This window comes from Ovis aries, chromosome 8 (genome assembly GCF_016772045.2).
Source record: "Ovis aries strain OAR_USU_Benz2616 breed Rambouillet chromosome 8, ARS-UI_Ramb_v3.0, whole genome shotgun sequence".
Lineage (NCBI taxonomy): Eukaryota > Metazoa > Chordata > Mammalia > Artiodactyla > Bovidae > Ovis > Ovis aries.
This window is the reverse complement of record NC_056061.1, coordinates 20,537,091-20,560,267: the sequence shown is the minus strand read 5'-3', so window position 1 is coordinate 20,560,267 and position 23,177 is coordinate 20,537,091. Positions and strand designations below refer to the sequence as shown.

General features: G+C 43.0%; 1 protein-coding gene across 2 annotated transcripts in view; it reads left to right on the top strand.

Annotated features, from left to right (window-relative positions):
- Window positions 1–4,247: 4,247 nt before the first annotated feature.
- The window catches only part of DCBLD1 (discoidin, CUB and LCCL domain containing 1), a 77,331-nt gene continuing 58,401 nt past the window's right edge, over window positions 4,248–23,177 (top strand). The window contains exons 1-2 of one of the 2 annotated variants that reach the window (XM_042253282.1): window positions 4,538–4,679; window positions 6,432–6,577. Coding sequence is in view for 1 of the 2 variants with exons in the window: in XM_015097330.4 (XP_014952816.3) it covers window positions 4,424–4,679 (256 nt within the window). In the remaining variant the exon portion in view is untranslated. Of the gene's footprint in view, window positions 4,680–6,431; window positions 6,578–23,177 lie in introns of both variants that reach the window. The other variant, XM_015097330.4, reaches the window with a different exon arrangement.

The following is a 23,177-nucleotide window of genomic DNA, read 5'->3' as shown; positions in this document are numbered from 1 at the left end:
TAATGTGGATAATACAAATTGTTTTGGCCATTGCATTCAAAATTTAATCTTTCTTTTTTTCCGCCCTGTTTACATTCTAAGACTCAATATATATTTTGTATTGTCACCCTTTATCGCTCAGATTTGCCCATGGCTCTATCCTGACTTGGAAATATAATTATAATGCAGAATCTGGTTCAGAGGTCCTGGTGGGGGTGGAGACAGGAGTCTGTGTTTCTGGAAAGCTCCCAAGTGTTGCAGATGCTGTTGGTTTGGGGCACTTAGAGTATAAGAGGGGAGGTGTCATCGTCTCTGGTCTAGAGTATTGGTATAAACTCCTAACTGGTCTCCCTGCCTCTTTTTCCAATCCATTTCCCATGCCGCAGCCAGTGTGGTCTTTCAAAAATGCAAATCTAAACGAGTTCTGCCAGTTTTTCCGCTTCCCATAACCCTCAGAGCCTCAGAGCCTGCTGCTGTCTCCTTCTCGGCCTTCAGGCACCCACTCCCGTCTCAGGCTCACTCTTCCAGCCCCCATGAATCAGACTCCATTCCTGTAAGCACCTGTCAAGTAGACTTTTCTGCTTTCTCACAAGTTCTTCTCATCTGACACACATTATTTCTCCTGTTTCCCATCTTCACCCCTCTCGTGTCCTCCCAAGTTATGAACCTTTCTCTCCTCTCTGATCTCTTCCTTTCATTGTACTTATCAACCTATATAATTACTTGTCTCAAATTTCTATCAATAGATCATGAATGAGGGAGAGAGGTACCTGTATTTGTTTTAATTGAATCTCTGTCACATTGTTTCACGTATAGAAAATATTCAAAATATATTTATTTATTGAGTTGAATCAGAAAAGGAAGAGTGTGAAGGAAGCAGTAGCCTGTAAAGGTTTCAAACTAATACCTCATTTGGTCTACTCCAGAGAGTGACAATCAGGGTTACTAAATATTAAGGACAAAATTGATTAGGTCGTCAAACTGACAATCTGAAGAACTGTAACTACTTTAGAATAAAACTAGGCTTGCAGTTCTGTTTAAATTCTGTCTTATCTAAGCAATACAGAATACATTTTTTATACACGAAACAAAGGAGCCCTGACCAGCTGTTCTCAATTTTCACAGAAGGGCTAGCAAATATAAGCATAAATTATAGTTAGAGATGCAAAATAGAGGAAGATTAGATAGTACGTAGGAGTAGGGGTTAGATAGCCTGTGAGAGACCCTTTTGAAAAATGTTTCACATGACAAGTAAGTTTTAGATCTTAGTTTGTGAGATGTTGTAGATGGATTCTAACAATTATAATCTTCATAGCATCTTGGAACTTTACATGAACTTCAGGGATGCATTATAAAAGAAAAATCAAAATGGTATGAACTCAAGAATAAAACAGGCGCACATGCCTAACATAAAAGTCTGTGTGGCTGAAGTATATCAGTTTTAAGGAGGCTTATTTATTGTATTATATACAAAAGTATGATCAATAATCTGTTGCATTTCCATGTTTTTCTTTCACTATGCTTTTTTTTTTTTACTAGAGACTTTTTTAAGGAAAGAATGGCATGTAAAAGTACTAGGATCCACCTGGCCTTTTAGTTTTCTCATTACCTGATCAACAAATTCCTGATCTAGCTCAGGATTCCGGTGTAAAATAAACTACTGGATTCCCATCAAGGTACTGTCTTAGACAGAAAAGATCCCCAAGGGAGCCCACCTGCCCCACCCTATGAATTCCTCAGGGTGAACAATGCTCCCATTGTTTATCTTCATTCATTACTCTCAGAGCCACACCTGGTAGAAGCCAGAAGCTGCCCATACCCACCTTCTTAGCAAGAATGAAAGAAAAAAAAAAAAAAAGGAAAAAATGGAGTTAGAAAATGATTCAGTGTATCAAAGTATCTTTTTGTGTTTTGTGTGCAAGAATATATAATATTTTCATGGGTGTGAATTTGCTTTCAATACAAATATGCTAAACCTATTATTTACTGATTACTTACATACTAGAACTTAAAAAAAACAACAACAACAAAACAAAAAACTCCCTTTTCACTTCTTTATTTGTGGCTGCCCAAGGGCTTCTGTGGGGCTTCCCTGGTAGCTGGTAAAGAACCTGCCTGAAATGCAGGAGACCCTAGTTTGATTCCTGGGTCCCGCAAGATCTCCTGGAGAAGGGGTAGGCTACCCACTCAAGTATTCCTGGGCTTCCCTGGTGGCTCAGATGGTAAAGAATCAGCCTTCAATGCGGAAGACCTGGGTTTGATCCCTGAGTTGGGAAGATCCCCTGGAGGAGAGCATGGCAACCCACTCCAGTATTCTTGCCTGGAGAATCCCATGGACAGAGGAGCCTGGCGGGCCACAGTCCACCAGGTCTCAAAGGGTTGGGCACGACTGAGCGACTAAGCACAGCACATCACAAGGGCTTCTGTAGTTGTGGCCCCGGGGCTTAGTTGCCCCATGGCATGTGGAATCTTCCTGGACCAGGGAGCCAACTCATGTCCCCTGCATTGGCAGGTGGATTCTTAGCCACTGGACCACCAGGGAAGTATGCTGCTGCTGCTGCTAAGTCGCTTCAGTCGTGTCCAACTCTGTGACCCCATAGAGACAGCCCACCAGGCTCCCCCGTCCCTGGGCTTCTCCAGGCAAGAACACTGGAGTGGGTTGCCGTTTCCTTCTCCAATGCATGAAAGTGAAAAGTGAAAGTGAAGTCGCTCAGTCACGTCCGACTCTCAGCGACCCCATGGACTGCAGCCTACCAGGCTCCTCCTTCCATGGGATTTTCCAGGCAAGAATACTGGAGTGGGGTGCCATTGCCTTCTCCGGGGAAGTATGCTAGAACTTCTTATACATATTTTATCTTGTCTTTGTGACAACCAGGAAAGTTAGGTATTATACTTCCCAGTGAAGAGAAGCCCAGAGAGAATCAGTCCCAGTCAGTGGCTGATCCAAGATCCAGACTTGGATCAACCTCATTTCTAAGCCTAAATTCTTTTCTCTTAAGTTCCGCTGCCTTCCAGAAAGCAAAGCCCCAAAGATAATCTCATTGGAAGTTTCGACGAAATGGCAACCCACTCCAGTATTCTTGCCTAGAGAATCCCATGGACAGAGGAGCCTGGTGGGCTACAGTCCACGGGTCGCAAAGAGTCGGACACGACTGAGCGACTTCACTTCACTTCACTTCACTTAGTCAAAAAACAACGGAGAAAAGGAATGCATGTGTGAACAGACTCAATCGGGGGTATCCAAAAAGCGCTTCACGGACCGATACTGGACCTTAGAGAGGCTATCGGTACCCCCCACCCCCGCCCCATTATTTCCGCCTCTCGGCTTCCGCAGGTGTTAACTGTTACCCGGGAAAACCGCAGCGCGCGGAGAGGCAGTGAGAAGGTTATGGTAGAGAGCTGATGTCTAGCGATCTGGAGACGTCAGTCTTTAAAATGTGTATTCAATCTGTCCTCGTTCACTTCCACTACCTCTTCCCCACCCAGCTATTCGCTAATAGCCTTGTAATTCTCCCCTCTTCAAACTGTCCTCCCCCAAACCCTCCTTCACCCGCCAGATAATCGGATCATGTCATTCCTCTCGTCTGAACCCTCCGTGGCTGCTCCTTGCTTCGAGGATGAAGTTTAAACACCCTTCCAAACCCTCCGCGTTCGGCCCCTGCTCAGTACTCTGGCTTGAACTCACGTGTTCGCCTTGCCCCCCACCCCCCACGCAGGCCCTTTCCTCCCTCAGCTCTTCTGCGCAGCAGATAAGTTCTCCTGTCCCCCGCCTTCAGCTTTCCCGAGTCCCATTCACTCTCGAGCCTCAGCTTAGATGCCACTTTTTAAGTGAAGCCTTTCGTGTCTAATTCCTACCTGCAGTCTCGACTCCTGCCATCTAGTTAGACCTTCCTGGGTGTACTCCACTGCGCTCTTTGTCTACGACTGCAATTTGCTTTGCATACTTGCCTGATTGTTTTTAATGTCCGCCAAGTGTCACAAGGTTTTAGCGCCGTGCCTGGAAGGCACACTTCTGAAACCTAGTAACTTTTCAATGAATGAATGAATGAGGGAACTTGAGCTGGATGTTGTCACCACCATCATCCTGCCGTGACAATATTTCGAGGCCCTCCATTGCTACTGTCAATGGCATGCTCTCCCCCGTGGGCTTAGCTACGCCGTGGAGGAGAGTGGGCGGCGCGCCCACCCCTTGCTCCGGCACTCTGGGGACGCCCCGGGCACAGTGCGGCTCGGGGCGGGTCTCCCCGCCAGGAGTCCTCCGGGCTCCCAGGTTCACGTGCACCGGGGAGGCGGGGCCGAGGAAAACGAGAGCGCACGCTGGGAGCTCCCGGTGCGCCTCCACCCCGGCGGCCCGCCGCCGCCCGGGAGCCACTTCCTCCTTGGGGGCCGGCGCGCGGGGCGGGGCGGGAGACGCCCCCGCCGGGCTGGGCCCCGGGCCGCCCCAATGAGATTCGGTGCCCGGCCGCGGCTGCGCCCAGTCCCAGGCGCTGCGCTCGGCCGCGGAGGAGGCGGCCGGCCGGGGCGGCGGCGGCGGCGCTGCGCGCGCCGAGGGGAAGCCGAGCCTGCCAAGCTGGCGCCCGGCGGGGCCGTCGTGGCCGGCGCCCGCGGCGGCTGCGCGCGGGCGGGGGCTGTCCGGCGCGGCCTCCTGGCCCTGCTGCTCGCGGTCTCCGCGCCGCTCTGGCTGCAGGCGGAGGAGCTGGGTGAGTGGAGCGCGTCCGGTGGGCGGCGGGCTGGGCCTGGAGGGACAGCGCGCGGGGGAAGTCGGAGTCGCAACCTGCGCCTGGAGTCCCGCTCTCTCCGGCCGATGGCGGCTCGGGTCAAAAATAAGTTACTGCATTCCTATCGCTCCCCACCAAACTCCGTCCTTCGCCCGCAGACACTTCGCGCCTCCCCGCCTTCTCTCTCCCCCTCAGTTGGTTTCCAGACTTCCTGACTCCGCGGGCCCCGTGAGAAGTGACACGGCCCGGGGGTCGCGAGCTGAAGACCCCAGCCTTAGGGGGAGCGTGTTAGCGGGGGAGGCGCCTCTCAGACCTTTTGACAGAGCTGCCCACAGTCAGCCGCCTCTGTCCCTGCGCGTCGTGTAAGTTTCTGGCTGGCACGGATGGTGGGGAAATGATTTCCCGAGGTCCGCCCTGGGAAGCCGGCAGCCCCAAACAGGCCGCCCCTCTAGAGTGTGCTGCTGCGCCCCGACTTGGAACCGTGTGGCTTGGCTCCTTCTTGGGTGTCTGAGCGAGTCTCCCGACCTGGCTGATCGTTCTCTGGACCTGGTCCTTGCCTTCAAGTTGGACCTAATTAGCCCACCGGCGAGTTTACTGCTGCTTATCCAGCAGATGAAAGCAGTAAGCCGTTTTACCAGCTGTAGGCAAGTCCTTGAAATTTAGTTCTTTATTGATCGCGAGGGACAGCTTTCTGCGGAGTTTTCCAATGGTTTCCCTCCTGCCTTACTTTTGCCCCTGTGCAACTCAGATGATTTAATGGCAGTGCATCTATCCAGAATATTTTGCCGGCTCCCCACCCCGTATTTGCTAATGGGACAAGAATCAAAGCTAAACCAAAGGCAGGCATTTTGGTCACTGATCCCTGTATTCTCAGTCTGAAACTCTGATATTCAAGATGTTGGTTTGGGTTCCTAAATTAGCTTATTACATACCTATTTGTTAGGAAAGAAAGAAAAAAAACCCTACAGTAGCAGAATGCTAGGAATGTTGTAAAATACTGATAAATGTGTGTGCTTTTATTAAATATGTAGGGTTTTGATCATGGGCGTTTTAAGCCCTTAGGAAATGGTTCTCAGGTCATTGTTTGAAGACGCACCTTCAGTCCTGTGCGTCTATGAATAGATCCAGCAATGTGCTCCTGTACTAGTCTGGCCACAGCTGTCACCATCTTTCCAAATGCAGCTCTTTTAGATGTTATATGGCATGCAGACTGTTAACTGGGTGCTTTGTAGAGCAGTCTCTGGGAAGTAGTGCGATTGCTTAGATTCCTAGAGCTTCACCTTTGATATTTATTGCACAAGATTGTTGGAAGAAGATGTCATGTTTCCATGAAGAATCCTGTACATTTAGGACGTTAAAAGAACCAATAAAGGCATAGGTATTCACACACAAAAGAAGTAAAACTTAGATTTGGCACATTTACTGAAAACAAATCTAGGAACTCGAGTTCTGCTATCTCTTGAGTAAAGAGGCATAATCAATGATTTTTGAGTATCTCTCACATCTGTGGTATTTCGGATTAGCCCTTGATCACCTGTTTTTCAAGTTTTCGTAAATTTAAGTGTGCAAACCCGTTTTAGGTTTTGAAATATGCTACTGGGTATATAGTTGTATGGTGATCTTCAGTGATGTTAGTACTCTTAATGTTTAAAAAGTAAGACTCGTGCCTTAGCATGAATCTGGTTTTGTTGAGAAGCCTCTGTTTATTGCATTTTACCATCCTTGTTTTTGAAGGTAGCTTAGTCTGGTGCTTCTTGGCTTCCCAACCTGCCTGATCACCACTGTCTCCAGAAGCTTTGTAAAGCCCCAAACCCATACTGTGAATCAGAACACCCAATGGGTGGGGCCTGGGAAGATGCGATTCTAAAAAGTTCCCGCAGGTAATTCTGATTCAAATCAGCTTTGAGATGGTGGAAACATCTGATATTGTATAATGTTAATTATATATATCATATATATTATTATATATATCATATAATACTGTGTAATGATAATATGATAAAGTGCTACTACCATCTGTGTCACAGACCATTTAATATTAGACTTTTATTCACTGTTGTTTCAGGAAGTAAATGTGATAAATTAATCTGAATATTTATAAGCCTAGTCAATGAAATTATTCATTTCTTAAAAAAAGTCAGAGTCTGGTGACCTCTGAAGCTATACTGGTTCCTTGTAAGACTGCTGCTTGCCTATGTGCTGTTTTTGATATATATATATATATATAATATATATATATATATATATTTTTTTTTAAGTCCATTCTTCTATATTCACTGCCAGGCAGGCCCCAGGCATTAGGGCTTGATGAGCAGAATATGGGCTGATTTTTGCTCCTTCTTATGCCCTGCTCCTCTGGACCCACTTAACTAATGTTAAGGATTTCCGCAGATTGTTTCACATGATTTTGACTTTACATAATATCACATTTGGGGCCTCCCAGGTGGCTTAGCGGTAAAGAATCTCGGTGCAATGCAGGAGATGTGGGTTCCATCCCTGGGTTGGGAAGATCCCCTGGAGAAGGAAATGACAACCCACTCCAGTATTCTTGCCTGGGAAATTCCAAAGACAGAGGAGCCTGGCAAAAGAATCGAACATGACTTAGTGACTAAAACAACAACAGTAATGTCACATGTATGTTGATCATTAGCATTGTTTCAGTTTGTATAAATCCATAGGCTTGGGCTTAGGTCTTCTTACCTTGATTATCAGTTTTGTGAAATAAAATACCTTTTATTCATGTGAGGAATTGATGCTAACTAAAAATCTCTGACTCTCTCTTCACCAAAATATTTGGAAATGGATATTAAAGATTTCCTTCTTGTGATTTAAATATTAGAAGAATAAAAATAAGCAGTTAATCTCTGTGGAAACTTGTAAACATACAATTAGATACAGAAAATTTGATTATAAGATTCTGCCCAACTCTAACTTTTTACTTTCAGAAGTTCTGCTTTTAAGCCATTCGTCCTTTACATTTGGTTCAACAGGGAAAGCTGATGTCTGATGCTTTGGGTGAGTGGCTTTTAAAAAAGTAGTCCCGACTTTCTTCTGGCAGCTTTTGCATCAGTGCGTGCAGTTATCCCAGATTTTCCTTCATCTTGAAGGTCTGCCATTTGGTCAACGTGATGAACTCTAAGTTCTGGAGGGCAGTGACTGGGGTTGTCTTTATCTTCATAGCACCGGACCAATAAATGTTTCTTGAGTTGAACTGAACAGTGTCTTTTTATTTGGGAGATATTTTCAAATTGTCCTCCTTAGAGGAAACTAAGTAATAAAGGGTTTATCAAAGTTCTTATGAAGGCACATCTGATGCTTCCACTAATTAGCTCTGTTTCACAAGCCCACCTCTCTTGGCATGCTTATTTCTGTACGTCAGGATGCCTTCTAAATGTAAGTGCAGCAGAAAGAAGGGAGGGTGGCCACCAGAACAATATGTCTTTTGGCACTAGCACCCTAAAACATTAAGTTATACCATATATTTCAGGGGAGAAAAAGTTATGCTGAAGGATTAATTAAACACATCAAAGGATATAATTAAAACAGGATTTGAACTCTGAAGTGTCTCAGACTGTACTTACGAACTTTTCATAAGTTGAACCCTTTTACCTTAGGGTACTGGAACAGACTAGAAAATCATAATAAAGATCACAACCTGGAAATAAGCAAGATATTTGACATTTATGAGAAAGTAGATTTTTATTTTTCAGGTGCAAGGGGAAATTAACTGCAGCATGTAGCAAAGATTTTAGTCATATTAAGGCAGTGGGGTTATGGGTCAGGGGAGAGGGGCTTGTTAAGGGAGATACTTCCTAGAGAGTTTTGGACTTCTGCTATGATTGTCCTGAATTATGAAGTCAAATCCCCGCATATTAGAGTAACCAGTTGTTTTGAAATTTTAAGGAGATGTCCGACTGTTTGCAACCCCGTGGACTGTCCATGGGATTTTCTAGGCAAGACTACTGGAGTGGGTTGCCATGCCCTCCTCCAGGTAAGGAGATAATACACAATACCTATTTGGACTTGCTCTTAGCACAGAGAACCCAATAAATGGCAGCTACCTTACTAATCATTACTGTTTATTACTATTAATTTGACACATACAGAGACCCTTTGTTCTGCCTCCCCCACTGCCCCTTGGAACTCATTCTCTACCACCCTCCATGTTCCCAGCCATACTGACTTTCTCACTGTTTCTCGGTGGTACCAGGCTCCCTGCTAGCTCAGGGCCTTTGCATGTGCTACTCCGTCTGCCTGGAGCAGGCTTGTCCCCAAACGTCCACACGAATTCCTTCCCCCTCAGTCTTTCTTCAAACCTTGCCTTTGGAAGGAGACCAGCCCTAACCACCTGGAGCCCTCTCGTATTCCCCAGAACTCCACAAACCCCACTCCCTGCTTGCAGTTTTCTCCAGAGCACTTTGTATCTTCTAATAGAGTATACTTTTCTTTGTTGTCTGTCTTCCTGCCATAAGAATGCAAGGTCCATGAGAAGCCTGGTGCCTAAACAGTGGCCAGCGCATGGTGGGTGCTCAGTAGGAAATGGGTGCCCAGTGAGGATAGGGTGAGAAGGCAGTGAGGAACCAGTTCCTGCCCTGTGATTGAAGACTCGGAGCTGAGTCTAGCTGAGAATCACAACCTGAACAAGACAAAATACTGAAGTTGTATGTCTAGTGCAACTGCTCTTTGTAAACAGAAAGTCTGAAAATACAGGTTTAGAATAGAGGAACTCACACAGAAGCAGAAGATATTAAGAAGAGGTGGCAAGAATACACAGAACTAGACAAAAAACATCTTCATGGCCCAGATAACCACGACGGTGTGATCACTCACGTAGAGCCAGACATCCTGGAATGTGAAGTCAAGTGGGCCTTAGAAAGTATCGCTACAAACAAAGCTAGTGGAGGTGATGGAATTCCAGTTGAGCTATTTCAAATCCTAAAGGATGATGCTATGAATGTGCTCCACTCAAAATGCCAGCAAATTTGGAAAACTCAGCAGTGCCCACAGGACTGGAAAGGTCACTTTTCACTCCAATCCCAAAGAAAGGCAATGCCAAAGAATGTTCAAACTACCACGCAATTGCACTCAACTCACACGCTAGCAAAGTAATGCTCAAAATTCTCCAAGCCAGGCTTCAACAGTATGTGAACCATGAACTTCCAGATGTTCAAGCTGGATTCAGAAAAGGCAGAGGAACCAGAGATCAAATTGCCAATATCCGCTGGATCATCAAAAAAGCGAGAGAGTTCCAGAAAAACACCTATTTCTGTTTATTGACTATGCCAAAGCCTTTGACTATGTGGATCACAACAAACTATGAAAATTCTTCAAGAGATGGGAATGCCAGACCACCTGACCTGCCTCCTGAGAAATCTATATGCAGGTCAAAAAGGAACATTTAGTACTGGACATGGAACAACATGTCCTAATTGGGAAAGGGTTCAAGGCTGTCTGTTGTTACCCTCCTATTTAACTTATATGCAGAGTACATCATGCAAAATGCCAGACTGGATGAAGCACAAGCTTGAATCAAGATTGCTGGGAGAAATATCAATCACCTCAGATATTCAGATGACACTACCATTATGACAGAAAGCAAAGAAGAACTAAAGGGGCTCTTGATGAAAGTGAAACAGAGTGAAAAAGTTGGCTTAAAGCTCAACATTTAGAAAACTAAGATCATGGCATCTGGTCCCATCACTTCATGGGAAATAGATGGGGAAACAGTGACAGACTTTATTTTTTGGGGGGCTCCAAAGTCACTGCAGATGGTGACTGCAGCCATGAAATTAAAAGACACTTGCTCCTTGGAAAAAAAGCTATGACCAACCTAGACAGCATATTAAAAAGCAGGACATTACTTTGCCAACAAAGGTCCACCTTGTCAAAGCTATGGTTTTTCCAGTAGTCATGTATGGATGTGAGAGTTGAAGTATAAAGAAAGCTGAATGCTGAAGAATAGGTGCTTTTGAACTGTGGTGTTGGAGAAGACTCTTGAGAGTCCCTTGGACAGCAAGGAGATCCAACCCGTCCATCCTAAAGGAAATCAGTCCTGAATATTCATTGGAAAGACTGATGCTGAAGCTGAAACTCCAATACTTTGGCCACCTAATGAGAAGAACTGACTCTTTGGAAAAGACCTGATCCTGGGAAAGATTGAAGGCGTGAGAAGAAGGGGATGACAGAGGATGAGATGGTTGGATGGCATCATTGACTCGATGGACATGAATTTGAGTAAGTTCAGGGAGTTGGTGATGGACAGAGAAGCCTGGCGTACTGCAGTCCATGCGGTGGCAAAGAGTTGGACACAACTGAGCGACAAGACTGAACTGAACTTCTGGTATATTCAAAGGCGTTGAAGATGAAAGGAAAACTATTGCCAGACTTTCAGGTCTGGAGTAAGAAAGACTGAGAGGTAATTTTGCCTTTTTGCAACTGAAGAGTCATATTGATAACATCTTTCAGATGTTCATTCTCTGCTTTGTATGTAAAATTTAAAAAGATAGTTTTTCACCTTAGGGGGTTCAGGAATAGAAGAGACTTAATTGATGAGGGGGAAAAACCACATGGTGATTTTTAACCCAATATAGAAATAAATTCAAACTGAGTCCTGGGCTTGGGATGGGGGTGGGGATGGGAGAAAAAGAGGAGGAAAGTCTGAGATTCATGGAAGCAGGAATGAAACAAAGCCTTTTTATTCACCACCAGCACCAAGTTCAGTGCCAAGCTGATAACTATTTCCAGATAACTGTTTCCTGAGTCAGTGCATGCATGCTGTGGCTGAGGTCTGAGAGAATAAGGTGAAAGGTAATAGTCACTAAAGTGTTTTCAGAGGAAATTGCACACATGACTGTTGTGATGTCTTTAGAGATACCTTACATGTGTTCAAGAAAATAACTGAATTCAACCCTGTAAAGGGCTGGGAATCTGAGACCCCTTTCCAAATAACACTGGCAAAGCTGCCATGTTAGGTGCTGGCAGTCTTGAGAGCAGGGGAGCGGGTGGTATACTGGTTTGGGCGAGGTGAGTCAGTGGTCTCCTAAGGTCTGCAGGTGCTTAAACCTTGAGGACAGCAGGGCCCTGCTTTACCTTGAAGATCATTTGGGGACAGTTTAGGTATTTATGACATTGGCACTGTGTCAAGCTATAGAGTCCTATATGCCTTGACTGTTTAATGCCACTTCTGTTTAATCTACTTATCTAGCTTCCATGAACTATCTCCAGGGAAGACGTAATTCCCCATATTTGCAGAAATGTCTTTGTCTTGTATATGCTTGTATATGGTCATTTTAATTTTATATGCCTCCATTTCATAACTGAGAGTGTTTCATGAATATACCTAAAGGTTGTGTGTAAATGATTTTTATGGAGCACTCTGTTCTCGAAAGAAGGAAAAGGGAAAAACAACACTGTTATTTCTGATGCACATCAAGACCAGTGAATGTTAAAGGTTATGAGTTATGAAGTCCAGTTCAGTTTCGAGTGCCAGTATATAAAGCTTCCTACAGGGAAAATGTTAAGCATTTCTGTGGGTCTCACTTAAATTTTAAGTGGCTGAGTAGGTTTAATGCAGCTTTCTTATTGCTTTTCACAAAAGCAGGTTCACTTCAGATTGAAGCGTGGTTAATTTCAGTCCCAAGGAGGAAACTGTTGATACGTAATAGCTCATGGGCCCACTGGAACATGAGATCTGTTTATTGGATTGCTCCTGCCCTGAGTTTAGAGTGGAGGCTGCTTACTGTGAGAATTACATGGACCACGATCTGCCTTTTTTTCCAGTTGCCCCTAGAAACCCACTGCTTTGCCAAGAGTCTAGAGTAGAAGGTAACTCAACTCAACTAGTAAATGGCCCTGTACCTGCTGTCAGTGCTAGCTCAGAAGGGTCGAAAAATCTTTGAGACCCTCTTGCCTTTTGGGTAGGAAACTCCTTTTTCTCCCCCCCAACCCATCTTTCTTCTTTTCCTTTTTCATCCTCTTTGCTACAGTTACTGTGCTATGTTATTAAGATCTTAACAGACACACTGCTTTTCCCGTGAGGTATTAAAGTATATTAAAGACTGGATGGCATTTCTCCCCTAAAGATTTAATTTGCATCTATTCACATTTCTTACATGGCCACAATGGCTTGAGCACACCTAAAAATACTGATGATAATATCTTAATATCATCTAATACTCAAGTCATATTTCCCCCGTTTACCTGAACGTGCCTTTGGGCTATCGTTGGTTTGTTCAAATAAGGATCCAAACAAGGTTCACACTTTGCAGTTAGTTATTACATCTGTTAAGTCACTTTTAGTCTACGGCTGATCCCCACCCGCATACATTTTATTTTCCTGAAAGGAAGTCAGATTCAGTTATCTGGTGACGTGGCTCACATTTTAAGTTGACTTACTGCTTCTGAGTGGTGTGTCCTTTACGTGCACCGGCGCCTGAAGTATAAAGCTGAATTAGACCTACAACTGTGATTAGACTCAGGTTAAATGTTTTGATAAAGGTGCCTCAGAGTGCCATATACTACTAATTGTATCACAACAAGATGCATTTATTATTACTGTTATTTTATTGCCCCATGTTTGAATGATGCCTAGAATGAGCAGTGACTTCTAGAAATGACAACTTGATCCCTCCGTTATAAAGTTGCCTTTTCCCATATGACCTGGAAGTAGTCTGCGGCATTTAAAAACCTTACCTTTGTATTTTTTTTTAATTTTTTTTTTTTTTTTTTTTTGCCTCTAACTTAATTTAGTCCTGACAATTCTGAGAGCTATTGAAGGAACTGAGATTCAGAGAGACTGGATCATTTACTCCAGACACATTCACTTTCTGGGCCTAAAGTGGACTCGGGGAGCACGCCCTACAGTTTTAAGTGCCTTAGGATGGTCTCCTGACTCATCTTCAAGAGATGTTCTTCCAGATGGGATCAAGTTCAAGAAAGGAAGCCTTGGAGGGACGCAGTTTCAGGGGGGGTTTATGCAATAAAGTTTTAAATTAATAGCCTTTGGCTTTCTCTTAGAGGTGATTACATTTGCCACAGAAATATTAAGACCTGTAAGTGAAAAATGTCAGTCACTCTGTTGTGTTCAACTCTTTGCAACCCCATGAACTGTAGCCCCGTCAGGCTCCTCTGTCCATGGAATTTTCCAGGCAAGAATACTGGAGTGAGTTGCCATTCCCTTCTCTGGAGGATCTTCCCCACCCAGGGATCAAAGCCAGATCTCCTGTATTGCAGGCAGATTCTTTGCCATCTGAACCACCAAAAACTTCCAATTAGTGGCCAACCATGGGCTTTTATCCACTGTGGTACATTCAGCAGTGCAGAATACAGAATGTGCAATGGCTATACAATTTTTACGACCATGCAGTGTGACATGAATTTTATAAAGTTTGCTTTTTTTTCACAAGTCTTACGTTTCATGCCTCATTAGATGTATGATAAAATGCTATCTCTTTCCCAACGGAGATTTGCTGTTCTTTGGTGGGTAAACATTGATTGCTTTTTCCTTGTATGTGGTACATACATGTGTGTTCCCACGAACCTTCTCATCCTATTTCTTTGTATATTTTCCATTGTATGTTCAAATAATTCCTAAATTGACGTTCTGTCCATGTGTCAGAAATATCACTCTGGCTTAAATATAAATTTATTATTTTCTGTCCTGGGTGTATAAGTGAAATCTAGAGTAAGTCTGTGTCGGAAATAGATGTGTTCCAATTTTAGAAATAGGTATTAAAGTAAAACCATACAAAGCTTACATGTTAAGGATTTTTCATTTTTAGAAAAATTCGTGGCAAGATCCCTGTTAATAATGAAGGCCGTTTAAGTCTCTTAGGCTTCCCTGGTGGCTCAGATGGTAAGGAATCTGCCTGCAATTCAGGAGACCCAGGTTCAATCCCTGGGTCGGGAAGAGTCACTGGAGAAGGGAATGGGAACCCACTCCAGTATTCTTACCTGGAGAATTCCATGGACAGAGGAACCTGGCATGCTACAGTGCATGGGGTTGCAAAGAGTCAGACATGACTGAGCAACTAATACTTCACTTCCTTCCCAAGTCTCTTGCTACTCAGAGTACATCTTAAAAGGACCAGCAGAATAGTCATTATCAAGAGATTTGTGGACATGCAGGAATTTCAGGCCCTGCGTATTAGTAAGATTTCCAGGTGGTTGCTGTGCCCACTGAAGTTTGAGAAGCAGCACTTTAATCTACTGAAACCTTCATTTACAGAGCAGCTTTTGGGAGCTACACTGATGCAATCAAGTAGAACAACCTTTGCTGAAAGTGAAATAGTCACCTCTCAGACTATTCCTTTAATAGTCTAGTAAAAAGCACTTACTTAAATAATTTAAAAGAGAGAGTGGTGGAATTTCTCGTAAGTTTTATGAGAAACCCTGACTTAAATATGGCTCTCTTCCTCATGTTAATTTTGAGACTAAAAGAGAAGGACTATAAATAAATAATTGTAATGTGGGTTTTAATGCCAGTCGCGCTGCTTAGCAGCAGTAGTGTGATCCTGGGCATGTCTTAAATCTGTTTCCTCACACACAAAATGTGCACCTTTAGCAGTTGCAGCCTAAATGCTTGAGTTTCATGGTCTCTGGAGTCAGACAGGTGAGGTTCACATGCCAGCTCCTCCATGGGGCTGACAACTCAGCTTCTCAGAGCCTCCGCTTCTTCACACATAGAACAGGGATAATAGGAAGGACATGCGATGAAGAAAGGATGCTGTGTGCTTTCTTAGGTTGTGCTGGAATTGTCCTGTCTTAAAAGATATGGGGTATGTACTTGGATGTTTGAGATTTTACTGTTTATACATAGCTGTATGCCTGTGTGTATGAAATGTTTTATAATTTTTAAAAAGGGAATTAATAACATATTAACCAAATATGATCCTAAAGATTAAATAAAATTAATATAAAGGCCCTTAGAACACTCAGTATGTCACTTTTTACAATAGATGTTTGATAAATGCTACCTATTAGTAAGAGCCTTTCACAATTAATTTTATCATTTTTTTTTTCCGTTCTTGTAACTTTTTGGGCTTAATAATTTAAAAAATCTGTCTAAGTGAAAATACCTGTCTGTATGAGAGAGCAAGAGAGAAACATTTACGATTTTACATTTTAAAAAATTTATTGAAGTACAGGTGGTTTATAATGTTGTGTTAATTTCTGCTGTACAGCAAAGTGACTCATATATATATATATATATATATATATATATATACACACACTTTTTCATATTCTTTTCCATTATGGTTTATCGCAGGTTATTAAATATAGTTCCCTGTGCTATACGGTAGGACCTTGTTTATCCACAGTTTTAACTTCTAAAACTCAGGTGAACTTTGTACTTGGTAATATTGGTATTTTTGGACATTGAGAGAAAAGTCAATGTCTGCTTACAATCTATGTGACTATCAGTAGTATGCATATTTAACATGGAACCAAGTTTAGAAAACGTAGCCCGCTGAGATGGGAAGGATTGCTCTTATTTATCCTCAGCTTGAGCAGCTGCAGCGTGGACATGACATCAACATCCTGATGTTATTAGTAAAGGTCAGCAGCCACTTTTCTCTGACTTCCTTATCCTTAGCATCTATTCAACAGGGATAAAGCAGTCATCTTGGGTTTATTTTGCTTTACAAACAAGGGCTTTGTTTTATTTTTTATATTTGCATCTGAGAAACTGAGACACTTCTCTCAGTGTGTCCAGTTTGTTACCAATTTCTCTTGTAACTTAAGCACTTGTAACTTAATAACAACTTTGGGAAGTCTGACTTTAGAATATCAGTCAGATGTTACCATTTCAGCTTCTGGTTTCAGACCTCTAAAGTTTCAGATCCATCTCTCCAGAACTGATCTTTGATCCCAGAAGCTCTGTTTTGGGACCTCTGTGTGCCTAGGAGTCGGCCCATGTGTCCCACAGAACACCACTCCCAGGAGATACCCAATGAGCAAGGAGTTCCTTGGGAGTATTACCGCCTGCGTTCTGTTAGAGCAAGGGCTTTGAGATTGCCCTGAGGTGAAGAAAAGGATTCTGGGAGCTTATTTGCCTTGTAACTTTTTTTCGGTGACATGGGTGTGCTCTCTGTAAACCTTCTAGGACCAGGGGATCCACAGTGCCTACTCTGACAGATGCTGAGCTGGCAGTTAGTGGCCCTACATACATCTTGAGGAATGCATTCCAGTTAGATTTTCCAGTAATTTCAAGCACTTAACACACACAGCCTTATTCATCTTTACCATGCCCAGTTTTGGTTGGTCATTTTGAAGGAAGATTGATACAAACTTCTTAGAATCATAGAGCCAATGAGTGTTACAATTTGGAAGAAGCCAGCTAATTCAAAACAGTATTCTTGATACTTTGTGTATAGTATTTTAAAAGAAAAATATAGTAATTGTAACATTGAATTCTTGCTATATGCTGGCCTCTGTGCCCAGGGCTTTACTAGCAGTGTATCATCTGATGCTCACGATAACCCTAGTTGGGCACTGTCATCGTCTCTGTGTTGCAGATGGTGAATTGACTCCTGGAGAGGCAAAGGGACTCACTCAAGGCCACACAGCTTCCAAGGACAGAGGAACCCAGTGCACTCTGCTCTGCCACTTCCCAAGTATATGGAAATAGTTTACAAAATTAGAAAAACAATATGTGTCTTCCCCTCACATCCTCAATCCCGACAGTGATCTTTTTTCCTTTTCGTAGGAGTCACAAGACTAGATAGAGGGTGACTAAAGAACTATGGAGTTGTCGCTGATTTTATTTATACCACGTTAAAGAATAGCATTAAACTAGGTTTTGAGATTTTTATTTCCATTGGGCATAAATGATGCTTTTTAGTGTGTTAATATTAAAATTATTGATCTTTGCACACTGATGGAAATAATCTCCCATTATGTAGGGACTCTTGGGTAGGACCTCTTGAAATGATTTAATTTTCATGCATTCATATTGATTTAAGTGATTTTTTTTTCTTTAGCTGATAGGAAGCATTGTGTTGAGAGTTCACATGGAGAGACTTTGGACAAGTCCCTTCTGTTCCTCCCCGTTTTTTTTTTACTTTCATATGCCTTTCATCTGCTGAGACAAAAGTGTCATCTTAATTACATTAATAGTTATACCTGTAGCACCTATTCCATATATAGTGAGAATAAAGTTTAAGGAGATTCTTAAAGTCTAAGTTTGCAGAATTGTTTTGCAGAGTTAGTCACGTATTTCTAGTCTATGGTTGTGACTATCATCCATTATTTTTTCAGGAAAACTAAAGATTTAGAATAATTGAAGTTTTACCATCGTACCTTCTGTTTACTCTATTTATTCTCACAAAGAATAAAAAGACTCTTCTCCCCTTGCTCTTCCATTCTTTTCCAGGCAACACATAAAGTAAAAAAGTTAAGCGCAATTGGAGGGTAACAAAGTTTACGAGAGAGGATGGCTGACGGTGAAATTAGTAATAGCTTGGGAAAGCTGTTCGCCTTGCCATCAGACAAAGAGCTCTATAATAATTGCAAACTCCCTTTTGTGGTTGAAAAGATTGTAGTCATCAAGAGCTCACTTGATCTCAGACATAGGAAGAAATTTTCTCACACCCACACAGGGGTGATGGTGTATACATTGAGACCTGTTGTAACTTGAATATTACAAAGAGCAAAGATACAGCTGTAATGAAATCATGTTTCTAGAAATGGTTTCACTTCTGATATTTTAGAGCATTCTTTCCCAAATTGCAACTTGGGACCCATCTGTAGGTGGTACATTTCGTTCAATTGGCACAACCAGTATGCTTTTAATTTTTAAAAAGAAAAAGATGGAATAGAGTAGCAAATATCACAGTTCATTACATATAATAAAAAGTACTATAACGTTAGGCTTTTGTTATTTATGCAGGTATATGCATGTGTGCTTGCTTAGGTTGTGATGAAAAAAATCTTTATTCTAACTATGGGCCATAATAAAACAAGTTTGAAGACTCTTGTCTTGTTCGGTGATCGAGTTAGTAATTAATCTTAAAGGTGTTTTTGTACTAGTTGTTTAATTTCATCCAGATAATTTTCCAACAAGCGCAATTCAGTTTAAAAACAAAAAACTGTTTTTAAAGCCTGAATCACTCTTTGTAGTGTCGCAGAACTTCGTCCATATCAGATAGGTCTTAATTTCACTTTGCTGTTAGTGGAACGTGACTTCTTATCAAAGGGAAGTAGTCTTTTAAGGAAGTTATTGTTTTCCTTTCTTAGTGGCTGGAATTACAGTAGACTAAATAAATGGTGGACTCGTGTAGACAAGCATCTGGGATTTGTCTTAAGCATATTTAGAAAATACCTTGTATAGCCATACTTCCTAAGTAGCCGATTAAAGTCTGAAAGAGGCATATCCATTCATTTCAGGCATTTGGAGAGCAGATATTGGGCCCGTTGGATCTGTCACTTGACTCTCAAGAATTATTGTGAACTCACCTCTCTCCCCTTCTGACTGTGAGCTCCTTCAAGTGGGAACCACATTATATTAAGTTCTTAGCTGTTTGTTGAGTAAGTTTCTAATGGCCAGTTTAGGTATGTTGGTTTACAGAGACTTATACCTTAAGACTAATGCTGAACACAGCCTTTAATGTTGCAAAGAACATTAGGTGGATTTGGTAGTTTTAATTATGTTATTTTTCTGGTTTATATACAATGTACTCATAGTTTAGAAGATAATGGAAATCAATTCTAATCCCACACCATAAAAATAAACACTTTAAACCTTTTTATTCCCTTCATACTTATGTATGTGTTCAATATTGTTTTAAAATTAGTTTTCTAAAACATGGTCTTAACTTTTCCTTAATATCAATTTGCTTGAAGATATCATTGTTTGACTCTTCTTATTGAGATTAGAGTTAAAATGTTTAACATTGGGGTCGAGATTGCTTGGGGATTTATAAAGCATTGATGAGTACTTGCAGCTTTCTCCAAAATCGAAGCTTCAGACATCCAGTTTAATTTGTGTGAGTTGTTTTGAGGAGGTAGAGGATTGGAGGCTCCAGGCAAACCCCAAGATTTAGGCCCCTCATGAACTCTTCACATATTCTTCAGAAGGGAGAAGTTTTCAGCCTAAAGAGAGGAGGAAATGATACAAACTTTAGTCATCATGTGCTTTGGCAATTAAATTACAGCTCAAAGGAAGAAGAAGATAAGCCTTGTGTGGTACAGCTTTGAAGAGTAGACAAATTCCCTGTGGCCAAACTTCCTCCTTACTCCCTTCTTGCCCTGTTCTCCCCTTCATGGTCGGTAGGTGGTAGGGCAGTGTCCCTGTTCCCCCCACCAATGCATCACCGTGGCTCACTGTCCTGGAGTCCTCCCAATACCATGTGTAGCCTCATCCTAAACCTGACTGTATTTTTTTTCCCTTCAAGATTGACCTTTATTTTTCTTCATTTTATTAATAATAAAAAAAAAGACCAAAACACCTATGAATACCTCATCACCCAGCTATAGTAACCATCAACATTTTCCCCATCTTTTTCATTCATTTTTTTCTCCTCTCTCCCATTTTGCTGAAGTGCTATATGGCAAATCCCGTACTTCACGTCATCATGTCATTTCAGCCTTACATACGTCAGTTCAGGTCAGTCGCTCAGTCATGTCTGACTCTTTGCGACCCCATGAATCGCAGCACTCCAGGCCTCCCTGTCTATCACCAACTCCCGGGTTCACTCAGACTCACGTCCATCGAGTCAGTGATGCCATCCAGCCATCTCATCCTCTGTTGTCCCCTTCTCCTCCTGCCCCCAATCCCTCCCAGCATCAGAGCCTTTTCCAATGAGTCAACTCTTAGCATGAGGTGGCCAAAGTACTGGAGCTTCAGCTTTAGCATCAGTCCTTCCAAAGAAATCCCAGGGCTGATCTCCTTGAGAATGGACTGGTTGGATCTCCTTGCAGTCCAAGGGACTCTCAAGAGTCTTCTCCAACAACACAGCTCAAAAGCATCAGTTCTTCGGTGCTCAGCTTTCTTCACAGTCCAACTCTCACATCCATACATGACCACTGGAAAAACCATAGCCTTGACTAGACGGACCTTAGTCGGCAAAGTAATGTCTCTGCTTTTGAATATGCTATCTAGGTTGGTCGTAACTTTTCTTCCAAGGAGTAAGCGTCTTTTAATTTCATGGCTGCAGTCACCATCTGCAGTGATTTTGGAGCCCAAAAAAATAAAGTCTGACACTGTTTCCACTGTTTCCCGTCTATTTCCCATGAAGTGATGGGCCCAGATGCCATGATCTTCGTTTTCTGAATGTTGAGCTTTAAGCCAACTTTTTCACTCTCCTCTTTCACTTTCATCAAGAGGCTTTTTAGTTCCTCTTCACTTTCTGCCATAAGGGTGGTGTCATCTGCATATCTGAGGTTATTGTTATTTCTCCAGGCAGTCTTGATTCCAGCTTGTGTTTCCTCCAGCCCAGTGTTTCTCATGATGTACTCTGCATAGAAGTTAAATAAGCAGGGTGACAATATACAGCCTTGACATACTCCTTTTCCTATTTGGAACCAGTCCATTGTTCCATGTCCAGTTCTAACTGTTGCTTCCTGACCTGCATACAGATTTATCAAGAGGCAGGTCAGGTGGTCTGTATTCCCATCTCTTTCAGAATTTTCCACAGTTGATTGTGATCCACACAGTCAAAGGCTTTGGCATAGTCAATAAAGCAGAAATAGATGTTTTTCTGGAACTCTTGCTTTTTCCATGATCCAGCAGATGTTGGCAATTTGATCTCGGGTTCCTCTGCCTTTTCTAAAACCAGCTTGAACATCAGGGAGTTCACGATTCACGTATTGCTGAAGCCTGGCTTGGAGAATTTTGAGCATTACTTTACTAGCATGTGAGATGAGTGCTGCTACCACTAAGTCTCTTCAGTTGTGTCTGACTCTGTGCGACCCCAGAGACGGCAGCCCACCAGGCTCCCCCATCCTTGGGATTCTCCAGGCAAGAACACTGGAGTGGGTTGCTATTTCCTTCTCCAATGCATGAAAGTGAAAAGTGAAAGTGAAGTCGCTCAGTTGTGTCCGACTCCTAGCGACCCCATGGACTACAGCCTACCAGGCTCCTCCGTCCATGGGATTTTCCAGGCAAGAGTACTGGAGTGGGGTGCCATTGCCTTCTCTGATGGCATCCCTAAAAAGAAAGGCATTTTCTCACGTAACTTCAATACCATTTTCACACCCAAAGGAGTGAATATTACTCCCCTGATAGTATTTAACATCCCAATGTCTTTTTTAAAATTAGCATCAGTATTAAGAAGGATGAGATGGTTGGATGCCATCATTGACTCAGTGGACAGGAGTTTGAGCAAACTCCGGGAGATACTGAAGCACAGGAAAGCCTGGAGTGCTGCAATCCATGGGGTCACAAGGAGTTGGACACACCTGAGCAATTGAACAACAGCAACATTTATTAATGGGCTTCCCCTGTGAGTCAGCAATGAAGAATCTGCCTGCAATGTAGGAGATGCAGGTTCAATCCCTGGGTTGGAAGGATCCCCTGGAGGAGGGCATGGAGGGCATTCTTCTTGCCTGGAGAATCCCATGGATAGAGGAGCCTGTTGGGGTACAGTCCATAGGGTCGCAAAGAGTTGAACACAAACCCATGGACAGAGGAGCCTGGTGGGCTACAGTTCATGGGGTCGCTAAGAGTCAAACACGGCTGAGCGACTTCCCTTTCACTTTTCACTTTCATGCATTGGGGAAGGAAACGGCAACCCACTCCAGTGTTCCTGCCTGGAGAATCCCAGGGACGGGGGAGCCTGGTGGGCTGCCGTCTATGGTGTCGCACAGAGTCGGACACGACTGAAATGACTTAGCAGCAGCAGCAGCAGAGGTGATGATTGAGCACGAAAGCACACATTTATTAATAGAAATACATTGCATTTGAAAGTCTGACTTTTTAAACTTGTAGTTGGCTTATAGTGTTTCAGGTGTATAGCAAAGTGCGTGTTATATGTGAGTGTCAGAATTAGAACCCAGGCCCTAACATCTGAGGCCGAGTTTTAGTTTCTAGAGCAGCTCTCTGGGGTCAGAATGAAAAGAAGTATTTCACAATCGGTCCTCTTCTCATCTCAGTCAAAGATTAGGAGCAGGTGGTGAGGAATGACTCTTGCCTTTCTTAAGGAAGACTTGGAAAGTGAAAGTTGCTCAGCCTTTCAGAGCCAAGTGTGTCCTCTGCGACCCCACGGACTATGCAGTGCATGAATTCTCCAGGCCAGAATACTGGAGGAGGTAGCCATTCCCTTCTTCAGGGGATCTTCCCAACCCAGGGATTGAACCCAGGCACTGCAGGTGGATTCTTTACCATCTGAGCCACCAGGGAAGCTCAAGAACACTGGAGTGGGTAGCCTGTCCCTTCTCCAGTGGATCTTCCCGACCCAGGAATGGAACCACCCTTTGCTGTACACCTGAAACATTGAAAATCAACTACATATATACTTTTTCAGATTCTTTTCCATTATAGGT